We start from the raw sequence: 19,162 nt of genomic DNA, 5'->3' as shown, positions 1-19,162 counted from the left end.
GGCAGTAGCAGAGTCTCTTTTAGGAAATCTATAGCTATTTAGAATCTTTCTGCAGAATAGTAAATAAAACAGGGTCTTCTTTGATCGAAATACAGTCACCAATATTGTAGCCTGAATGTTTGCTTTGGATTCAGGGTTACTTTTAAGATGCAGTATCTCGCTTCTCCGCCAGCGAAGAAGCGCCTGTTTGTGTCTCACCATTGCAGTCCCATAAAGATACCAACTTTGTTCAAGGATAGAGTTTTTGTTAAAACAATTAATGTCATGTATTCTCACAGAGAACCTCCTCCTATTACTGGAGGTGGGTTAATACAGTTCATTCTGGGATTAATAGTCTTCATACCAGTCTCTTTATTCCCTCTTATAATTCTGTTCTTCATGGTTGAGTTTCAACACTACTCTTTGGCATTGTTTAACTATTTTGTAATGCTGGCTTCTGCAAACTTTTTTTTTTGTCATTTATACTTTTATAATTATTCATTTCAAACATTGCAAAACCAAATATATATATTGTAAGCCAAAAGCGTGAACAAAGTTGAAAAGGAAAAGCTGTAGAAATTATAATCATATGCCCGAATAAAAGTGATTTTCTGGTCCCCATATGTATAATTGGTGCACTAAGCATGTGCATGTTCCTTTATGCTATGGGCCGAATCTGGTTTTTATGAGCCAAACGTTATCTGCAGTGGATTGTGCAGCGCCATTGCTTATGGAGTGTGATCCAGTGTGCTAAAGTGGCCCTGGAAAACCCTCCCTCTTCTTAAAAACTAATGTTTACAATCGTTTAGGGGCGTCTGTGGAAAGCATACAGGAGACACTGGCGTATGTTTGTCTCCTTTCTGAGGATTGTGGTTAAGCTGAAGCTCATCTGGCAACCTTATGGGCTGTTCATCTGCTCCAAAGCTCCACTCTTCCTCTCCTTGCTCCTTTCTGTTTTCCTTCAGTTTTCTTCTTATCTCATCATATAACCATTTCTTCTCCGTACAATTTAACATATTTTTTTACTCTTTCTGTTTTTAACTTTCTAATTTCTAATTCAACGCTGACAATAAGTTTCATGTGTTTCAGTGCAGCCGCTCCTCAAGTTGTCTCCAGTCATATGCTTCATCCATGTGCGATGATGGCTGAATTTTAGTGGATCTTTCATGTGTGCATCATGTGTTGCAATGGCTGGAGTGGGATGTAGCGCAAGTAAATCAATTTGTCATATGCGTAAAATCTGCTGAGTGCATAAGGTCACGAGTTGGTCTCTGCGGCTCATCTTCCGTTTTTACCCCAGTACGCCCTGAGTTTGTGCCAAACGGCACCAGAGATGCATTCTTTTAGCTTTTTCTTTTAATTTACAACACATATAATGGAATTTTGACTTAAAAATTGCATTGTCCTACTTATTTTTGGGCAACACATGAGCTGCCCTGATGTTTGAAGTAAACCAGTGCCACCCTGATGTAAGGGCGTGAAATATTACACCTGCTTGTCATAATTTTCTATGAACAACTATTGTTTTTGAGGGGAAGTCATATTAAGTCTTCCGATCCAAATGTAAACGTTTTCCCTTGAGGGAAAAAGCAACTTATTCACAAATCACTGTACTGCAGGCAATAGAGTTAGATGGTTATTTCAAATACCTTTTCAAAAACAAACCCAACTTACTGATTTTTTTTTTCTTTTATACACAAAGCTATTGTCTTTGAAGGTGGTAAGATAAAACATACTTTACTTCTATAACCACTAAAAACATAATATTGATCCCGTTAAAAGTGAAGAAAGCATGAGTAGAAGAGACTTTGACAGTGAAAGAGTGTGCTGAAACATAAAGTTGCAGAGGTTGTAGCTGTTGGAAGCCATTCAACATCTGTTTTCAACTTCAAGAACTCAGATTCAGGCTTGAAGAAAGACATTTTTTTCCACAAGTCATAACTTTTTCAAATCATTTTTCCTCTAATTTAGCCATAACAAAAAAAAAAAAAAAAAAAAAAAAAAAAAAAAACTGCTGTAGGAGTAACCACCATTTATTTTTACTGAAACTATAAACTTAAACTTTACTTTAGCTGTGTCTTTCTTGAAATCCCACTCCTGTCATGAACTAAGAGACGGTATACAATAACAATTATTGAAATAAAAAATTGTGAGAGATTTTTATTTAAGGCTACTGTAAAATTTTAAACATTTTTTTTTTCTTTTCATTGTAATGCATAAGGACAACTTAATTGCTTTTGTGGTCTTAAGTTGCTTTTTTTTCAGACAAGCACAAACATAAGTCTCAGGTCATTTTCACATTTTTTACACTTTGGAAACAAGATATTTAATAGGATTCATGATCCAAGTTGTGTTGATTCTTAATTTTAACTAGAGTACGAGTTCTGTTCCTGAAAAAACAGGGGAAAAAAATCCCAATTAGCTCATTTGCTGCATGATAAAATGAACTCCTATAGGTAATGAACTTGAACTTCCAATAAATCGTTTAAATAACTCCAAAAATGTGTTTTGTTACCTTTAACCACTTTACCAACATGTATAGCTGTAAGACTTGCTAGTAAACAAATACTACTAGCAGGAGAGCTTATTTGTGACTCTTGTTTATCATTTTTTCCTTAAATTGAATACTTCCAGAGGTCTTTAAATCTTGCTTGAATTTCTTTAAATAAAATTGTAACTACCAGGAAAAGATTGCATGCAAATCACATATTCAAGTACAGATCCACTTCATACCCAATATAGACAATAAAAACCAAATCAAAATTTACCAATTAAGTAAGTTCCAATTAAAACTGAGTCAGTGAGGAAACCATTGGATTGTATCGTCTCCAATGTTCAAACTTTAGGATTAGAAAAGAGAATGCTTCTCTCTGATCTAACAAATACTAGCTGGAACTCTTGTTTTCCAGTAAAATAAATAAATAAATAAATAAATAAAATAAAAATGCTTTTATACCTGGGTTACTCCACTCAAGTCCTTTTAGTGTTTGATTTTTGTTAATATTTGCAAAAATGTGTTTTGGAACAAGAAGCTAACATACATTAAACCTGTTGTTAAATGAAGTGCCGAGTAAGATTTTGCAGACATTCAATCTTACATTGAGGTATCAAAGCAGAGAACTATATTTTATTCATTTTACAATTTTACACTGATGGAAAACAAAGACACAATTCTTTGAAGTTTGCCTCTTTTTAAATCTTGAAAGTTAATCACAGGGACAAAAGCAGTATTTGACCACCACTTGATGTTTAGCAATGCTAAACATCACTAAGACCCACACCAGGTAATCCTACAATGCTACCTCACACTTACGCACAAGAGAAAACACAGCTGAGGAGGAAATGGCGTACTGGGGTATTTAGCTAAGCTTATGTGCCTTACCACCCCCCACCCCCTCCTCCTCTCTCTCTCTCCTGTAGTGCATCTGTTGGGAACAGATGAACAGGAGGCAGAGGTGGGTTGTTGTACATTATCTTATGTGTCTGTGTAACTATTTGAAGTCGAAAATATGCTAACACACCTTGTTTTTTTTTTGTTTGTTTGTTTTTTTTTTTTTTTTTTTAAGGAAGAGAAAACAAGCTCGGATATGTGAATAGATACATTCTTGGAAATAACATGAATTTGGTTTGCCTTCAATAAAAGTATGCACAGTCATGTGCCTATGTACTGTACTGGTAATAGTCAAAGTAGAAGGACCAGAGAGTGAGATAGGGGTCTGAGTGCTGGATAAACGTTTGCTTTTCCCTGCTGCGTCTGCTTGGGCCAGGATTAAGAAGGGCACATATACGGCACTTCAGAGGCTGCCAATTAACAGCCTCAGTGGCGGCCGCCACACAGGAGGGCCCTTCATAAAGACCTACCCTATGGCGTAAAGTCCGGCCTCTTCCCAGGGCTTTATCCCATAGAGAGCCTGTACACACAACCGTTAAAGTGGAACGACTTTTGGAGCAGTCCCCTCTACTGCACCAGGCCCATCAGTTCACGAAGACTTTCGCAGCAAGAACAGCCCCATGGACAGAGAGGGGAAGATCAGGGAAAGGAGAAATAAGGCTGCAGAGTAACCAAAAGACAGACCTTACATGGAGAGAAAGAAACACAACACTTCCTGCCTGCATCCTGCTATCTTTCCCCCATCTATCCATCTATCTCTCCGTTCCTAGCTGCATCCCCCGCCTCCCCTTACTCTTTTTATTCCATGTGCAGAACTACTGATTGCAAGGCTGGGCAAGCCAACAACAAGCAGGGGGTGGCTTGCTGAGGACTTGCGAGTTGGAAGAACTCCAATCGTCCAAGCTACTGCCACCCCTGCCTGCCTGCCACATACCCACTGCTGGCATTTGAACAGCTTTGATACATATTTTAAAAGGCTGCACTGCATCAGAACTGCACTAATCTTAGTTAAAAGGCAAGGGAACATATAGGCCAACTATTTTTTTTTCTCCTGCAAAGAAGCCCAGTGGCTCAAACTGCAATTTGCTTGAACCGAAGGACCAACAAGCTGTGTTTTAAGTGAACTGAATGTGAAATACAAGCAGACAAACAACACTCTAATGGATATCTTGACTACAAATGTATATTTGACAAAACTAAATCCTCTGTAAAACATCCTTTCTTTTTTTTTTTTTTCAATTGGATGGAAATAATTAGAAATGTTGTTCATTGGACGGTCCAATTTTACGTTCACAGTAGAATGCATTAATGCGCATCTCTGTATATGTATTCTGTGTTTGTACCTTGTTCGTAGCCTAGAGGCCACTAGCATTGCTCTCAGAGACCGGAGCAGAGATAAAGCAGTTAAAAGTAAGCTGACCAAACGCTGAACTGTATTTGCCACAGATGTGCCCAGACAGATCACAGGGAAAATGTGATGGCATTTCCTCAAGATGTGCATGTGTATTTTTAAACTTTGATGTGAACATGATTTACCATGAAAAAAAAAAAAAAAAAGAATGAACCCCCCCCCAAAAAAGCTTTGTTCGTGTGCTTCACATGGTCTCAATAACAAGACTCATGCATATTGTATGCCTATCCAGAACTTTTTCCCTTTCTGTTTTTTTTTTTTTTTTTTTTTTTTGTCTCGGTATAGGTTGATTTTAGGACATTTTCTAGCATGTGGAAATAAGCTTTCTGGGAAAGAGAAAAAGTCCTCATAGTTGGTTGCTGATGGTGTTTATCAGCAACATAGAAGCAATGCATAATGTGTTTCGGTGCAAATCTTAGATGTATTGAGTATATTAATTAAACAGTTAGAGAGACCTATATTAAGGTATAAAAATTTTCAGGTCTAAAGACTGCCACACACACACACACATATGTGCACACATGCGCTCACACAAAGCAGCTGGAATATTTGTTTAATTTAAATATTGGGTGTTGGCTGGTGGGACAAAAGTTGAATTGCTTTAACAAAGTTTTAACTGAAGTTTGGGCTGTAAATTGACTCAGTGGATTTGGAAAGATACTAGATTGGAGATCATTATTTTTTTTTTAATCAGAGTACCAAACTGATCATACTTCTTCATTCTACAGGATAAAATAAGAAATTATAACATTAGGCTAAACAACAATGGTAATGTCAAAGGATTGGGATGATAACTTTGTTTTCTCATCAAGTTAGGAGATTATTTATGCTCTTCTCTTGGACATTTTGATGTATTATTCAGTCAGACCTCAGATTAAAAAAAAAAAAAAAAAAGAAACAAAACAAACTCAATGGAAATTAATCACAAACACCAACAAGAGTTTAGTATGCTGTTTTGGTGAATAGCTTTCACGTTAATATTCCACCGAGTTGGGTTACGGTGAAACTCTCATAACTCTCCTTCTCTGGTTTTACAACACGATACACCACAGTGGAGAACTCCAGGTGTTAAAAAACAGCCTTCAGTTCAAGCAGAGGGGAAATGTATCACTGCAAGGTAGTCTGGCTGTTTAGTTCAGCTTTGCATGGATGTGAAGTGATAGTTCCAACACATTGTGTTCTTGTTCGGCTCTTCTTCTGTTTCAGCCTTGGCAGCTGAGCTGACATTGAATGCACTGGCCACTGTATTCCAGGTGACAGCCTTTGACATTGTAATTGTCTGCCTTCACCAAGGGGATGGAGGATGTACTACATCTTATGTTTCCTTTACGGTAGAAATTATTGATAACTGGTGAGACGTGCTGATGGTGCAGCTAATCTGGCCTGAGCATATTCCGCATTTACAAAATTAAAATGAAATATTGCTCATTTTTCTGAACTATTTTATAGAGAAGTTGAAATCACATACAATGTTAAAGCCCTAAAAATACTTTTGCAACAGCACAGCGAATCAAACAAAGGAGGTTCAGGAGAAAGACAATGACTGCAGGACAATAAAAGTGAAGATTTCCCTTTTAAAATGGAAGAAAATTCTGTGTTGCATTTGATATCGCTCTCTGCGTCGCACATGTGTTGGGAGTGTTCCGAGAGCACGGGAGAGGGAGAGAAACAAGCATCCTGTACTAAAGGGAAATTCCTATGCTCCAGCCACATCTGCAGCATGACACTTCAGCTGGCTGTGCTTCCCTTTGTACAGCCCCCTGGAATTAGCCCAAGACACAATGGCATCACATCAGAAAAGAAAACGGGGAAATCAGACTTTATTAGCTGTAGCTGAGGAAATATTTGCACAAAGAGAAAAAAGAAGTGTGCACAAGGCCTGTAGCTTTCCTGTTATGTCTGCCTCAATTGTACCATTGGAAATGGACAAGAAAAATACAAAACTGGCACTAAGAAGTTGAAAACCATAACACCTGTTTTGAGGCTTGGATTGGTAGGGCATTTACAGTACTTTTAAAAATGTATATACTGCTTAAACTTTTATATAGGGCCATTAATCTCAGACACATGATCAATTACTAGTGCATCAAGCCATCTTTAAAAGTCATCTATTTAGTATAGAGTTAACATAAATTTTGTGTAGAGGTAAAAAAAAATAATAATGATAAAATAAAAAATCTCTTGGATGTTACAAAAGACTTGAAACTGGAAAGGAGGCTCATCTTCCAGTATGAAAACATAGATAAATGATAAAAATATATTCATAGGCTACACTGGTCCAAATTCCAGAATTAAGTCTAATACAGGTCTGATCCTGTATTTTAAAGAGAATGAGCAAAAAACTTTGCTCCATTGATCTACCACGCTGGTAGAGATCTACGCTATGGTAGTTCTGCAAAGTATAGAAGCAAGGGAAGGAATTGACTAAAATGTACACCCCACTTTTCAGATTTTGTTAAAACGTTTGGAATCAATGTGTCTGTTCCTTTCCAGTTCTACATGCTCCAACTTGAGCTTTTATAACTTGATCTTGATCGCCTTGTAGTTGTGCCATACTCTTTCTATTATCGAATGGTGGACTGAACAGTCCTCTGTGTGATGTTTTAAAGCTTCAGATATTGATTCTAACTTAGCCCTGCTTTAAACATTTCCACAACTTTATCTCTGATCTGTCTGGTGCCTTCCTTGCTCTTCATGATGCTGCTGCATTAAAACTCAAAGGGCTGCACAAAATTTATACTGAGATTTCAATATACAACACTGGACTCTACTTGTTGAGATTTCTTAGGGCAATATGTTGCAATGGATGGTATTTAGTGGTATTAGAATAAAACAGACTGAAAACAAATGTTGTCCAACCTTTTTTGATTTAGAAAAAGTTGCTCGTTTACTTCTGACTTTAGAAGTTGTAACAAAATCTGAAAAAGTTCAGTTTGGAAAAAAAAAAAAAAACTTTTGCAAGGCACTCTAAATGTACTGTATTGTCATGATGATAATCCTTTTAATACAAAAAAAAAGATGATACAAAGGATACTTTTGTTTAAAGTGTGGTTTTAAAAAAGTTACATGGTTCTAGGTTGGTGCCGCATCACCATTTTCTACCAAACTGATCCTGAGGGAACACTGTTCAACTTCAGCAGGGAAAGCAGACTCTGTGCTAACGAAGACACGCAGTGTTGCCGAGAATAAAACTTTTCCATCAAATTGTGTTTGGAGAGGGGATTTACTTCAAAGGGATTTTAACAACAGTGCTGTCTGTTTAATTTACGTTTTCGAGCACACGCCAAATGTAAGAAAACCCCAATTTTGAAGAGTGTATAATTACAGAGTGAGAATGAATGACTATAAATAACCCCATCATTACTAGTCCCTCCTGAAGAACATGATCCATAGTGAAGGATAATTAAGGCAAAATATTTCTGATCCTCCAGCAGCTTGAACGAGGAATGCGCGCACGCGTTCTTGGGCGTCTGTGTGTTTGAGATACAGAGGGAGAGAGTGTGGGTGTGTTAAAGAGGGAGGGAAAGATCGTACAGCATTCTTCCCTAAATATAGTGCTGTTGTGGAAGAGCAGCAATGTACAAGTGCTTCAGGAGAGTCAAGGCAGACCAGCTTTAATTGGTTTATGGAATCATTAATGGAACAGAAGTACAGCTAGAGAACTTCTCTGTGTATATTGGACTCTGTCAATACACTTTAAGCAACAACAGACATGGAAATAACTTTGATCAACAAACATGTAGCAAACAAGAAGATAATAATGAACCTCGATGTTCAACTGAGGTCTCCTAAAATAGAACATTTCATCCAAGATATATCAGATTTGAGGATAAAATTCCTAGATTAGGCCACCCTAATTAGTGGCTGACTATTTGGCATGGGGGGCTTTGAGTTCCATCCAAATAAGCATATTGTCCTCCTTACAGAGGCGTGAAAGGAGATCTTTTTTTTTTTTTTTCCCTGTGTTCCTCACTCAGAGTCGGAGAGAAACAGAAAAACTTTACAAGGCAGATTTTCGCTTTGTTATTGCATCCTCGCTTTCTTGCCCGATCAAAATGCAAGAATGTCTCTTTGAATGGCCAAATGAAAGAGAACCAGGCAAACATGAGCGAAAGTCCATGTTTACTTCTCATATGTCTAGAAGCCCGTCCAAGTTTTTCTTTGCGTCAGCAGGGGTCTGCATGGGTTGTTGAGTTGTTGTGAGTAGTTGCTCAACCCGCAATGTGTCAGTCAGCCAGCCAGGCAGTCGTCAGGCAACTACCAGTTTCATGCTGCTATTTGTGTTAGAGAGCAGCCTCCCTCCCTTCGCCCTCAATTTCCCAACCAAATCTTGCACCCTCTTCCTGTGGCAAGAACCCCATCTTAAAGCAGCCTATTGCTCTGGCAATGAAAGGCCCATGACCAAGGCATCTGTCCCTTTCACTGCCCATTGTGCGACTGAAACAAGGAACAGGACACAACTAGTCAGCTAAACATGGTGTGGCATGGTTTGAAGGTGGCTCCTGTTGTGGTCTCTGCTGTTCTGGACTCCACTGAGTTGCCGATGCTTGTTATTGTGTGTTTCACTCCAATGTTAGACATTGGGGTTGGTGTCAGGGGGAGGGATTTGGTCCACCCTAGATGGCTATTGTGTCATTGCTTGACCAGTGCTTCGCTTGCGAAGTTAGATAAATGGATTATAGGGGAATGGTTATGGGTGGGCATCTCTGTGAAAAGACAGCAGAGATGTTGAAGGGAAACACGAAACACTTGAATAAGAGGGTGATGGGACAGGGAAAAGGCAAAGACACTCATGTATTTGGACAACTAAGGGGTTCAGTCTGTTGGAAGAATGGCCAGCCTCTACCAAAAACAGACAAGACAGTGATAAACTTTCCTCCCCACATGGTCACCTCACCCCCTCGCCTCTCAAACACTCTTCCTGTTACACATGCACACACACAAAGTGTCACAATGCGCAGTTCACTCCTAAACTGAATGGATTGCCCCAGCATGACATGTCTCAGTTGCAAAGGGGGAGATGGTTGTTGTCTGCCGACAAAAGAGTGCAGCATTATAGTGGGTTTGGTTCAAACATCAAGCTAGCAGTGGGCGATTATGGATCTAAAAATCCATCATCATCATCATATTCGGTGGTTTTTATTGATGTAACTATAGACTTGCTGTGTTTTTTTAATATAAAACACTACAGAAAAAAAACAAATATCTAAAAATCAAGCTTACCCTGCTACTTCATCATATTCTTTTTTTTAGTAAGCCAATTGTATTTTTAAACTTTTGTTTGCTTCTAATTAAGCTTTTCACATAAGCATTCATTGAAATTTTGAAACCAGTTGTGTAGAAATACTTTTAACAGATAAATATCAATCATATTGTTTGTTACAAAAAGTCCAGTAAAGATAAACAATATGATTTTCTCCTATCCCTATTCAAAAGCTGTGAATAATTAAATTTGTCCGTTTTTAACTTGATTTTATTTAATTTTGCGACATAGCTAACATTTCCACCTACTGTTGAAAATTGTTTTTCTTATGCTATTTACAAATTAATAAAAGTTATTTAATCTGAATAAAGCCTTAAGTTTAAAAAAAAAAATTCTTCTTCGAAATGTAGTTATATAGTTGATATTTTAATGGCCTTATTAAAAACAGACAAATACAGATAAAAGTATCTCTTAGTGAAGACATCTAAAACAGGAGGATTTTATTTTCACCGTAACAGAAGTTACTTAAAAAGTGTATCGTTTCAACATCAGACTCTGTTGTGTCTATGTGTAATCCCGATTCTCTCCGTTCTTCATCTATATATTTACTTTTAATTAATTCATTTGCATCCCCCCCCCCTACACACACACATATTTTCATAACACTCCCCCACCCTGCGTCGAGGCCCAGAGCATCCGGGGATAGAAATGGCTGAAAGTGACAGCCTAATTATCAGACTCAACTGCGCTCATTAGCCATTAGACAATCCGCGGTATATCCACTTACTAAATGAATAATTTTGTTTTTATTACGGAAACACAATATGATGGCCTGCAGCTACCGCCTTTGCCCCCACCCCCCACCCCCCACCCAACATCACGCTGTTTCGGTACAAAAGGAATAAATGGGACACGGAGAGGTTATTTAATTTTAGCCACCCTCCAACCCCCCTCCGACCCCCTCAAAAGCCAAGCAGTGAGGGGTGGGAGGGGGGGGGGGTGTCATGTGTGAATGAGCGGGTGGGGGTCGGGGGCTGGGGAATATCATACACCTGCTTTCACCGTCATACTGTAGTGATCATCGTTTTGTAGGATGAAATTTACATGGTTTTACATTAATGTTTGCTGGCCATTTTTAAACATTTTGACACGTTGATTTAAAGCACAAGGCTGGAGGGGGGAAGAAAAAATGTCTAGAAAGATAGAATGGCACAATAATATCGGTTGTGAAGTTGTGTCTATAGTTGTGCTGAAGCAGGCCGTGCCTATTCAACAGAACAAACCAGTTTAATGACCTTTGGTTAATGTTTCGTCATGGACCTCCGCTGCTAAGAACGGTCATTTAAGTAACAGATTTATGCACATGAACGTCTTTCTCTGTCACTTTGACGCACTCTGATAAACATTTACCATATATATATATATATATATATATATATATATATATATATATATATATATATATATATATATATATATATATATATATATATATATATATATATATAATCACTTTAATTAATGCAAATTACTCCCATAACTTCATTTGAGTAAATACAGAGTATATTCTAACAACATTCCATGTAATAAACTTTAAATGATTCATTGCCCTCAAGAGAAAATAACCATCTTTTTTCTTCTTCTTCTTTTTGTCTGACGAAACCAGTGTTATGATTTAACTACACATACTTACTATTTTTTGGCACGTAATTTATGTGTAACTGTCTCATAGGAGACTAATATTTGTGTACATTTTGTTTAATTGTTTAAATGTGCACTTTAACGTTGAATCCGACTTCAGTTCCGATCTGTCTCTCGCTCGCCTATAGAGGTCGCTGTGATATAGCAAAACGGATCCGCATAAGCTCTACAGGTTCAGACTCCTCCACACATAAATTCTCTGGAACAAACGACTTTACAGCTTATTATTTATAAAACTGTTCAGATTTATTTAATTAATAGTCTTGCAGGTAAAACATTTTTTTTTTATTTAGCGGTGTATGTTAGTTCTCAGCGCAATTGAAGAAAATGTAATCACGTTTAAGATGGTCTGAATATAATAGCCAAGTAAAAAAAAAAAAAAAAAAAAAACTGAAACTACTGATTTAAATTTTGAATTATAATTTTATGTTTTTAACGTGCGCAATTAAAACTAGAACGAATTGTTTCGCAAACAAACGAAAAAAAAAAAGCCCTGCTGGACGCATTTTCCAATTAGAGCCAACCATTGCGCTTTCATCTGCGCCAAATCAATATGTGCTTTTAGTTACACACAGAAGGCGCGGGGGGGAAAAAAGCCTGCTTTTATAAGCTAATGATTATTATCAGCCTCGGAACAGACAGTGGCCCACAAAACAGCAAGGCCCCTACTATATGTCAGCCGTCTCCTCCTCCCTCCCTCCGTGTCTCCCCCCCGAAAAAGAGAAAATATTAATAATTTATCTTCGAATCGACTTCTCCCTCTGACAGATTAGATTTTAACCATTTGATTTTGTTTGGACTGGGCGTTCCCATATTATTACTTAATGACGTTCCCAGCTGCTCCTGTCCATTTTCTGTCACCAGCAACCATCTGGACACTTATTAGCACCTCAATGCATCCACGCTGCTTTCCTTCCAAACTTGAATAAAATTAAGCTTGCTTGCCTGCGGTCTGCCAATGCCATTTTTTTTCTTTCGTTCACACCGTGTTTTTGATTTTTTTGTTTGTTTGTTTTTGTTTTGTTTTTCATACGCGTTTTTTCTTCTTCTACTATAAAATATAATAATAATAATAATAATAATAATAATAATAATAATAATAATAATAATAATAATAATAATAATAATAATAATAATAATAATAATAAACAAAAAGTAAGATAAAAAATCTTGGATTTTCTCTAAAATTTCAATTAGTTTATTAAGCAAAATATACGATCTGGACAAATTCCTTCAATGTTTCCTATTTACAAATTTAAATCACTTGGTATTTACATTAAACAAAAGACACCAAAAACACAGGATAGAGACAAATAATTATAATAATAATAATAATATAATAATAATAATTAATAATAAGAATAATGAAGTAAAAAGCCTACCAAAATGTCCCAGCAGGTCTGGGTAAAGTGGAAGAGAGTAACATTATAGGCGCGAGTATAGGCTACACAACAATAGAGGAAGTAATCCATCCATCCACAGGATATTACCAAATTACGCCATTTGTTCTGTACCGACTCAAATGCTACACTGCATTTTTTTTGTATTTCTTGTCCTTTTGCTGAGCTTAAAGTCTCTTTTCCATGTTTTTTTTTTCTTTTCATTTTTCTCGTCTTTCTTTTTTTTTCCCAAGCACGGGAAAGAAAAATCAAATGTCTTGATCAAGCCGACGAGAGAGCAGTGAGGACCCGTTGCGTGGCGTCTTGGGGACTCCTGGCGCTGGAAGGCAGAGAGGATCTGGATAAAGAATAATACAGAGAGGCAGATAAATACCCCCGCCGTGTTTGGACAGCGGGTTTCAATATGCGTCTCAAGTGTCTGCCTGAAAGGTTTTGATTAGGGAACAGGGATCCAGCCTGCATATTCTAATTCCTCGCTGTTTAGTTTTTTTTTTCCCTGGGAAAAAAAATAATTATTAAAAACTAACTAAAATCTACGTTTTAATATATAATTTGGAGGAATAAAGTGAAAAAAAATATTTACAATTCATTGCACTGTGAAAACTTGAAACAGTGGTAAACTACTTTTTTTCCCCTTTTTCTTCCTCCCCTGGGCTCGGGGCCTCCCAGGGGTCTTTAGGGAAAGCACACAGCCCAGACAGAGCCCGTTTTACTCGGTGGCTTGATAAGTAGCCACACTCTCCCCAGAGGGGAGGAATTAAAGGGGGTGTGGGATGAAAGTCAAGACCCCTGTCACCCTTAAAGCAAACTGCTTTTTTTTTATTTTATCTGTGCTTTCTTTCGCTGTTATCACCTTACTTTGAAGGGAGCAAAAAAAAAAAAAAAAAAACTGTAATTAAGAAAATGTGTATTTTTTTTAAAGGAGGGAAATAAAAAAAAACTAATTTAAAACACATACTGGACATCTTTTCTAATATAAACACGTCAATACCATATATATATTAGTTGCACGTTTAGTGAATTATTCTAATTAATTTCATATTTAAATTCTAATTATTTTTTTTACAATAAGTGCTGTCAACATCTAATGCAATACTCTCCTCTAAAGCAAATGCAATAATTTTATAATTTGGAAGTCGGATATGAAATACTCCATAGTGACAACAAAGAAGCAAAGCTGTCTCACCTGTCTTGAATAGGACGAAATGACGACTTGAGTGTTGGAGGTGAATCGGATCTTTCGTGCTCTACAAGGGTAAAAAAAAACACACAAGTCGTTAAAATAAATTGTAAACTTTTGTTCATTTTTTTCAACAATTTAGAGTTCGTTTAACTTTATACACTAAAGGAAAGGGTTGAGTAAAATAAGTGTGTCTGTGCAAACTGATGTTTGCATCAGAGCTTGCGCAGAGCTTTGATATTACAATCGTGGGCCTCTTGAAAAAAAAACAAACAAAAAAAAAACAAAACAAATAAACAAACAGCTGCGTGCATTAAGATAAAGACACGAGCAAACATGCTTAACTCTGAACTCTTAATGCTTAGTTCTCTGCCGTCCTACCTATGTGTTTGGGACTGTGGGTGTCTGCTGGGGCCTTGCTGTCATTGCTGAGCGCTGCTGAGGCTGCAACCGGCGACACCACCACCGATGTCGGCTGCTGTTGCTGCTGGGCCGAGAGAGGATGGCTGCTGCTGCTGTGGTGGTGGTGGTGATGGTGCTGGTTTACTCCCAGAAAAGATCTGACATTCAGCAGGGAGTTCTGGCCCAGGAAGGCCCCGTTCGTCCAGTTGTGGAACTTTCCAATCTGGCAAGTGTACAGTCCATGACTGGGGAGGAAGGCCGGGTGGGTTTGAATCTGGTGTGGCGCTGATGGATGATTACTGTTGGCCCCTGGCGCACAAGGGGAGGAAGGTTTCTGAGACGAGCTGTCGGGGCTGGTAGCGGTCTCTGCCAGAGACCAAATTTTGGGTTTATTGTTAGAGGGAAGGGGGAAACTCCCAGGTCTGTCAGGGGACAGAACTCGTGTAGTGTTGTTGTTGCCGTCTGAGTTCTCCTTGCCCCCTGCGTGAACCGACATCACGCTCTTGGATTTCTCAAAGGCCTCGTGGGCCTGTAGGGCGAAGGCCCGTCTTTTCTCCAAGCTGTCCAAGTCTCCGGGCGCGCCCAGGCTGCCCCTGTGCTCCCTGCTTCCCTCCGTGGACTTATCGTCATCGTCCTCATTGCTCTGATCCCCGTCGTTCTCGTCGATTTTGTCTATATCTATGCTCTCCAAATCGATCTCCTCCTCGTCTTCGTTCTTCTCTGCCTCGTCTCCGCTGCCGAACAAGTTCCCGTCTTCGCCGTCCTCCTTGCTCCTGTTCCCCCAGGTCACCTTGTTCTCCTTCTTGAGCCTCCTCCTGGCATTGGCGAACCAGGTGGAGACCTGCGTCAGTGTCATCTTGGTGATGATGGCCAGCATGATCTTCTCGCCTTTCGTTGGGTACGGGTTCTTCCTGTGCTCATTGAGCCAAGCTTTCAGGGTGCTGGTACTCTCCCTGGTGGCGTTCTTGGGCCTCGCCGGGTCGCCATACTGGAACTGGCCGTATGGGTAAAAGGCTGGAGACGTGTGGGCCGCGAAAGTAGCGGGGTGAACGCCAGGACTGTCCTTGAGCTCATACTGAGACCCCTTAAAAAGAGAGAGGGGGGAAAAAGAGAATAAAAATCAGGGATGAATTGTCGGCATCATCGTCATTTTGGATAACTTTAGAGTGCATTTAGATTCGATTAACCCCTCCCCCTCTTGCATGTATTCGAATGAAAATGGCCTCTATGAAAAAAACCGAAAAAAAAAAAATCAAAGAGTTCCAATTGCACCTGACGCAGAGCTTTCCACAAATAACCTTCTCAACTTGCAGCCTGCCACATGCTACAGCCCTCGCGTCTGCACAACTGGTCTTTCAAAGACTTTTTCTTTTACTAAAAAATGTCTTTCATGCATCTTCCAAGATGGGGTATCAAGTGTTTCCAAGGGAAATAAAGTTTACCAAGATAGTTGACAGCTTTTATGCAAGAGTGCACAAGACCTCTTTCTTAAGACGAAATAAGTTCGAAGTTCTGAGTTAAGTTTTCTCATCGTGTCACGGTTAAACTTTTGAAAGTCTAAATTTACCTGGTGTGAGGGTTTTTTTTCTTCTTTCTCTGAAACTTTTCAATGGATTCATGCAGTTGTTTTCATTGTACTTTTTGACAAGTGGCGATTCTTTTAGCTGCAGCACTCTGTGCGTTTGGGCCTATAATGCATTCATTAACCAGCACATTAACACTCTGCAAATGACCTATTATCGCTTGCTGCCTTATGAGACGTAACAAACTGACAGCTCTGAGATAAGTTAAAATCTAAGTGGAATTCTGGGATCACTTGGAAAAAAAAACAAAAAAAAAAAACAAAAACATTTAGCATATTTAATCTTCTAGATTTTGAATTTCGGAACACACATTTCTAACTTTGGTCAACAGTCATCTGACCAAAACAGAAGAGTTGGAAACTTTTTAAAACTTTTTTTTTTTCTTTTACAAGATACACCCAAAATGTTATCTGGATTTTTTTTACACTCCTACTTTCATTCATTTGCTTTTCATCATAAATTGCACCCTGATTCTCTTTCCGCACTATTTTTTTTTTTTTCAATTTCCTTTGCAGCGTCTAAAAACACAAGTAACGATGGTACAGAGGACATAATTTTGCTTTAATTTGGAAACATTTGTGCTCGATACAAAAGCAAACAATTGATTCTTACCATTTGTGAGAAGAGAGCCAGATCCGCGCTGGTGTAAGGTAAAAACGCGCTGTAGTTGTGTGCGTACGGGTTTGCATACATGCCCAGCACCGACGTGACGGCCGCCGCCGTGGCGGACGGACTTCCACCGATTTCCGTGGTCCCTCCTCGGGATGAAGGCGTAAGCACTCCCGGTCTTTCGCTCCCGTATACAGCCTGGGAGGCACTTAGATACTGCGGATAGCCTAACTGCGGGAAAGACATCTCCAACCGCCAGATGTATATATATATTTTTTGTTGCACAGCTTCCCCGGCCAAAACAAAAAGTAAAAAAAAAAAAAAAAAAAAAAAAAAAAAAAGCGAAAAAGAAAACAACAAATCTGTGCGCAACAAAGTGTACAAGATCGATGGATACGCCACCAAAAACCAAAGAGCCAGTAGAAGCAAAGTGTAAAGTGTTTTAAGCCAGAAACTCGACTCGACAAACACGCAGAGGTGAGTAGTCAGAGCAAGCCACTCTTAAATCTCTGCTTCCTCGCTTTCTTTTTTTCTCTCTCTCTCTCTCTCTCTCTCTCGTTGCAGAGTCCGCTGGATGTGATCTGATCAACAATTGCGCTCCGACTGACGCGCCTGGCCCTGAGGTCTTCCAGGCTGATCTCTCAGATACAATTTGAAGTTGATGCTTTGATTGGCATCCCCTACTTGAGCCCGCAAGCTCCTCCTCGTTTGGAGCAATGTGGATAATGTGAATATAGAGTGGAGCACATTGGCTGGGGCCTCCCTCTTCTCTCTCTCTCTCTCTCTCTCTCTCTCTCTCTCTCTCTCTGTTTCTCCCTCTCTCTCTGTCTGTGTGTGTGTGTCTCTCTCTCACACACACACTATCTCTTCGTGTTTGGACTTATTGTATGTTAAATGTTCAAGCATTAGAGTCCATTCACCGAAGGCTTTGATTGTTGTATGACAACCTGTCTACACGATTTTACAGCTGTCCGACACAGGGGGAAGTAAACCCGTCAGAAGAAGGAACTTACTTTGAATAGATTTAAATTGTAATTAAAGAGGGGAAAGCTGCTCCACAGAGGAATTAGTGCTCGGTAATGCGGACTCACGATGCCTTTATCTAATTCTTCTGACAAATTTTCTCAAAAAAAAAAAAAAAAAAAAAAAAATACTTTTTGGGTTTAAAGTCGTCTCGATTTTTCCCATTTCATTCTTTTTCGCTTGTTGCGAGTTCCCCCCCCCCCCAAATGCTGCATTCAAAATACATAAAAATAAGCAAATTATTGAGCAAAAATATAAAGTTTTGACAAATAACCCAAACCAGAAACAGCCATGCAAATTTCTCAATTAATTATAAATGCTTTTATTGACTCCTGTTTTGTCCTTTGATTTGCTCATAAAGCTTTAATCATCCAAATCCTCTGCACCCCCCCACCCCCTCCATCCCCGCTGAACTTTTTTTTTCTTTTTCTCTCTCTCCTCCCCTGTGTGTGGACTCAGACCAGATTGTTGTTGTCCTTTGTAACAACAGAGCCACTTCACGTTTTCCAGCTTTGTGTGAAAAGGAATGTGGACAAGCCAGAGACAAGGCAAACAGCGATGGGATGATTTCCCCCTTGTTTTTTTTTTTTTTTTGCGAGGCTTCTAGTGCGCACAATAACATTGTTGGTGTCTGATTTAATTTAAAATCAGACCCAAAGATGATGTATTTACAACAGCTTGCCATGCTTGTATTTTTTTTTTCAATTACTAGTTTAAAAAAAAAAATACTCTGAGCTAAAAAAAGAAAATAAAATCCGATCTTCAGCTTTGGTCACCTCTTTTTCAACTGCTTATCCAATTTCCACCTCTTAAAAACGGAAACCTCTGCTTTGCTGTCCACTCCTTTCACAACCAGAGTCGTGTGGCGCACACACATGCACAGGGGTGGGAAGAGTCTTCACACTGTTATAACTGTCCTACTCATATATATATATATATATATATATATATATATATATATATATATATATATATATATATATATATATATATATATATATATATATATATATGATATATATATGATATATATATATATATATATATATATATATATATATATATATATATATATATATATGATTCGATTCTCCTATCACCCACCTCCCGAGTCAAAGGCGCTGTTCTGTACATCTAGATTTAATGCCTTTAACGACTGAAGCCCGAGAAGTCAGTCAGATTCTGATCAGCACCAGATGGCTCCAAGTGGATATTGCCGAGCGCCGAAGATCTGTTAAAAAATATCTGAGGGGCACTGATGGTAATCTGGGTAGCACATC

The 19,162-nt window shown here is 38.6% G+C and overlaps 1 protein-coding gene across 1 annotated transcript; it reads right to left on the bottom strand.

Annotated features, from left to right (window-relative positions):
* Positions 1–12,855: 12,855 nt before the first annotated feature.
* irx1a (iroquois homeobox 1a) lies at positions 12,856–18,822 on the bottom strand. The gene is made up of 4 exons (XM_015010138.2): positions 16,863–18,822; positions 14,647–15,751; positions 14,272–14,332; positions 12,856–13,422 (listed from the first exon to the last, which is right to left on the bottom strand). The coding sequence occupies exons 1-4, from the start codon at positions 17,103–17,105 to the stop codon at positions 13,347–13,349; spliced, it is 1,485 nt and encodes a 494-aa protein (XP_014865624.1). The 5' UTR covers positions 17,106–18,822; the 3' UTR covers positions 12,856–13,346.
* Between the last annotated feature and the right edge of the window lie 340 nt (positions 18,823–19,162).

The sequence above is a fragment of the Poecilia mexicana genome, unplaced genomic scaffold (assembly GCF_051168715.1).
Source record: "Poecilia mexicana isolate PSO_F unplaced genomic scaffold, ASM5116871v1 scaffold_16, whole genome shotgun sequence".
NCBI lineage: Eukaryota > Metazoa > Chordata > Actinopteri > Cyprinodontiformes > Poeciliidae > Poecilia > Poecilia mexicana.
This window is presented reverse-complemented; position numbering and strand designations above follow the sequence as displayed.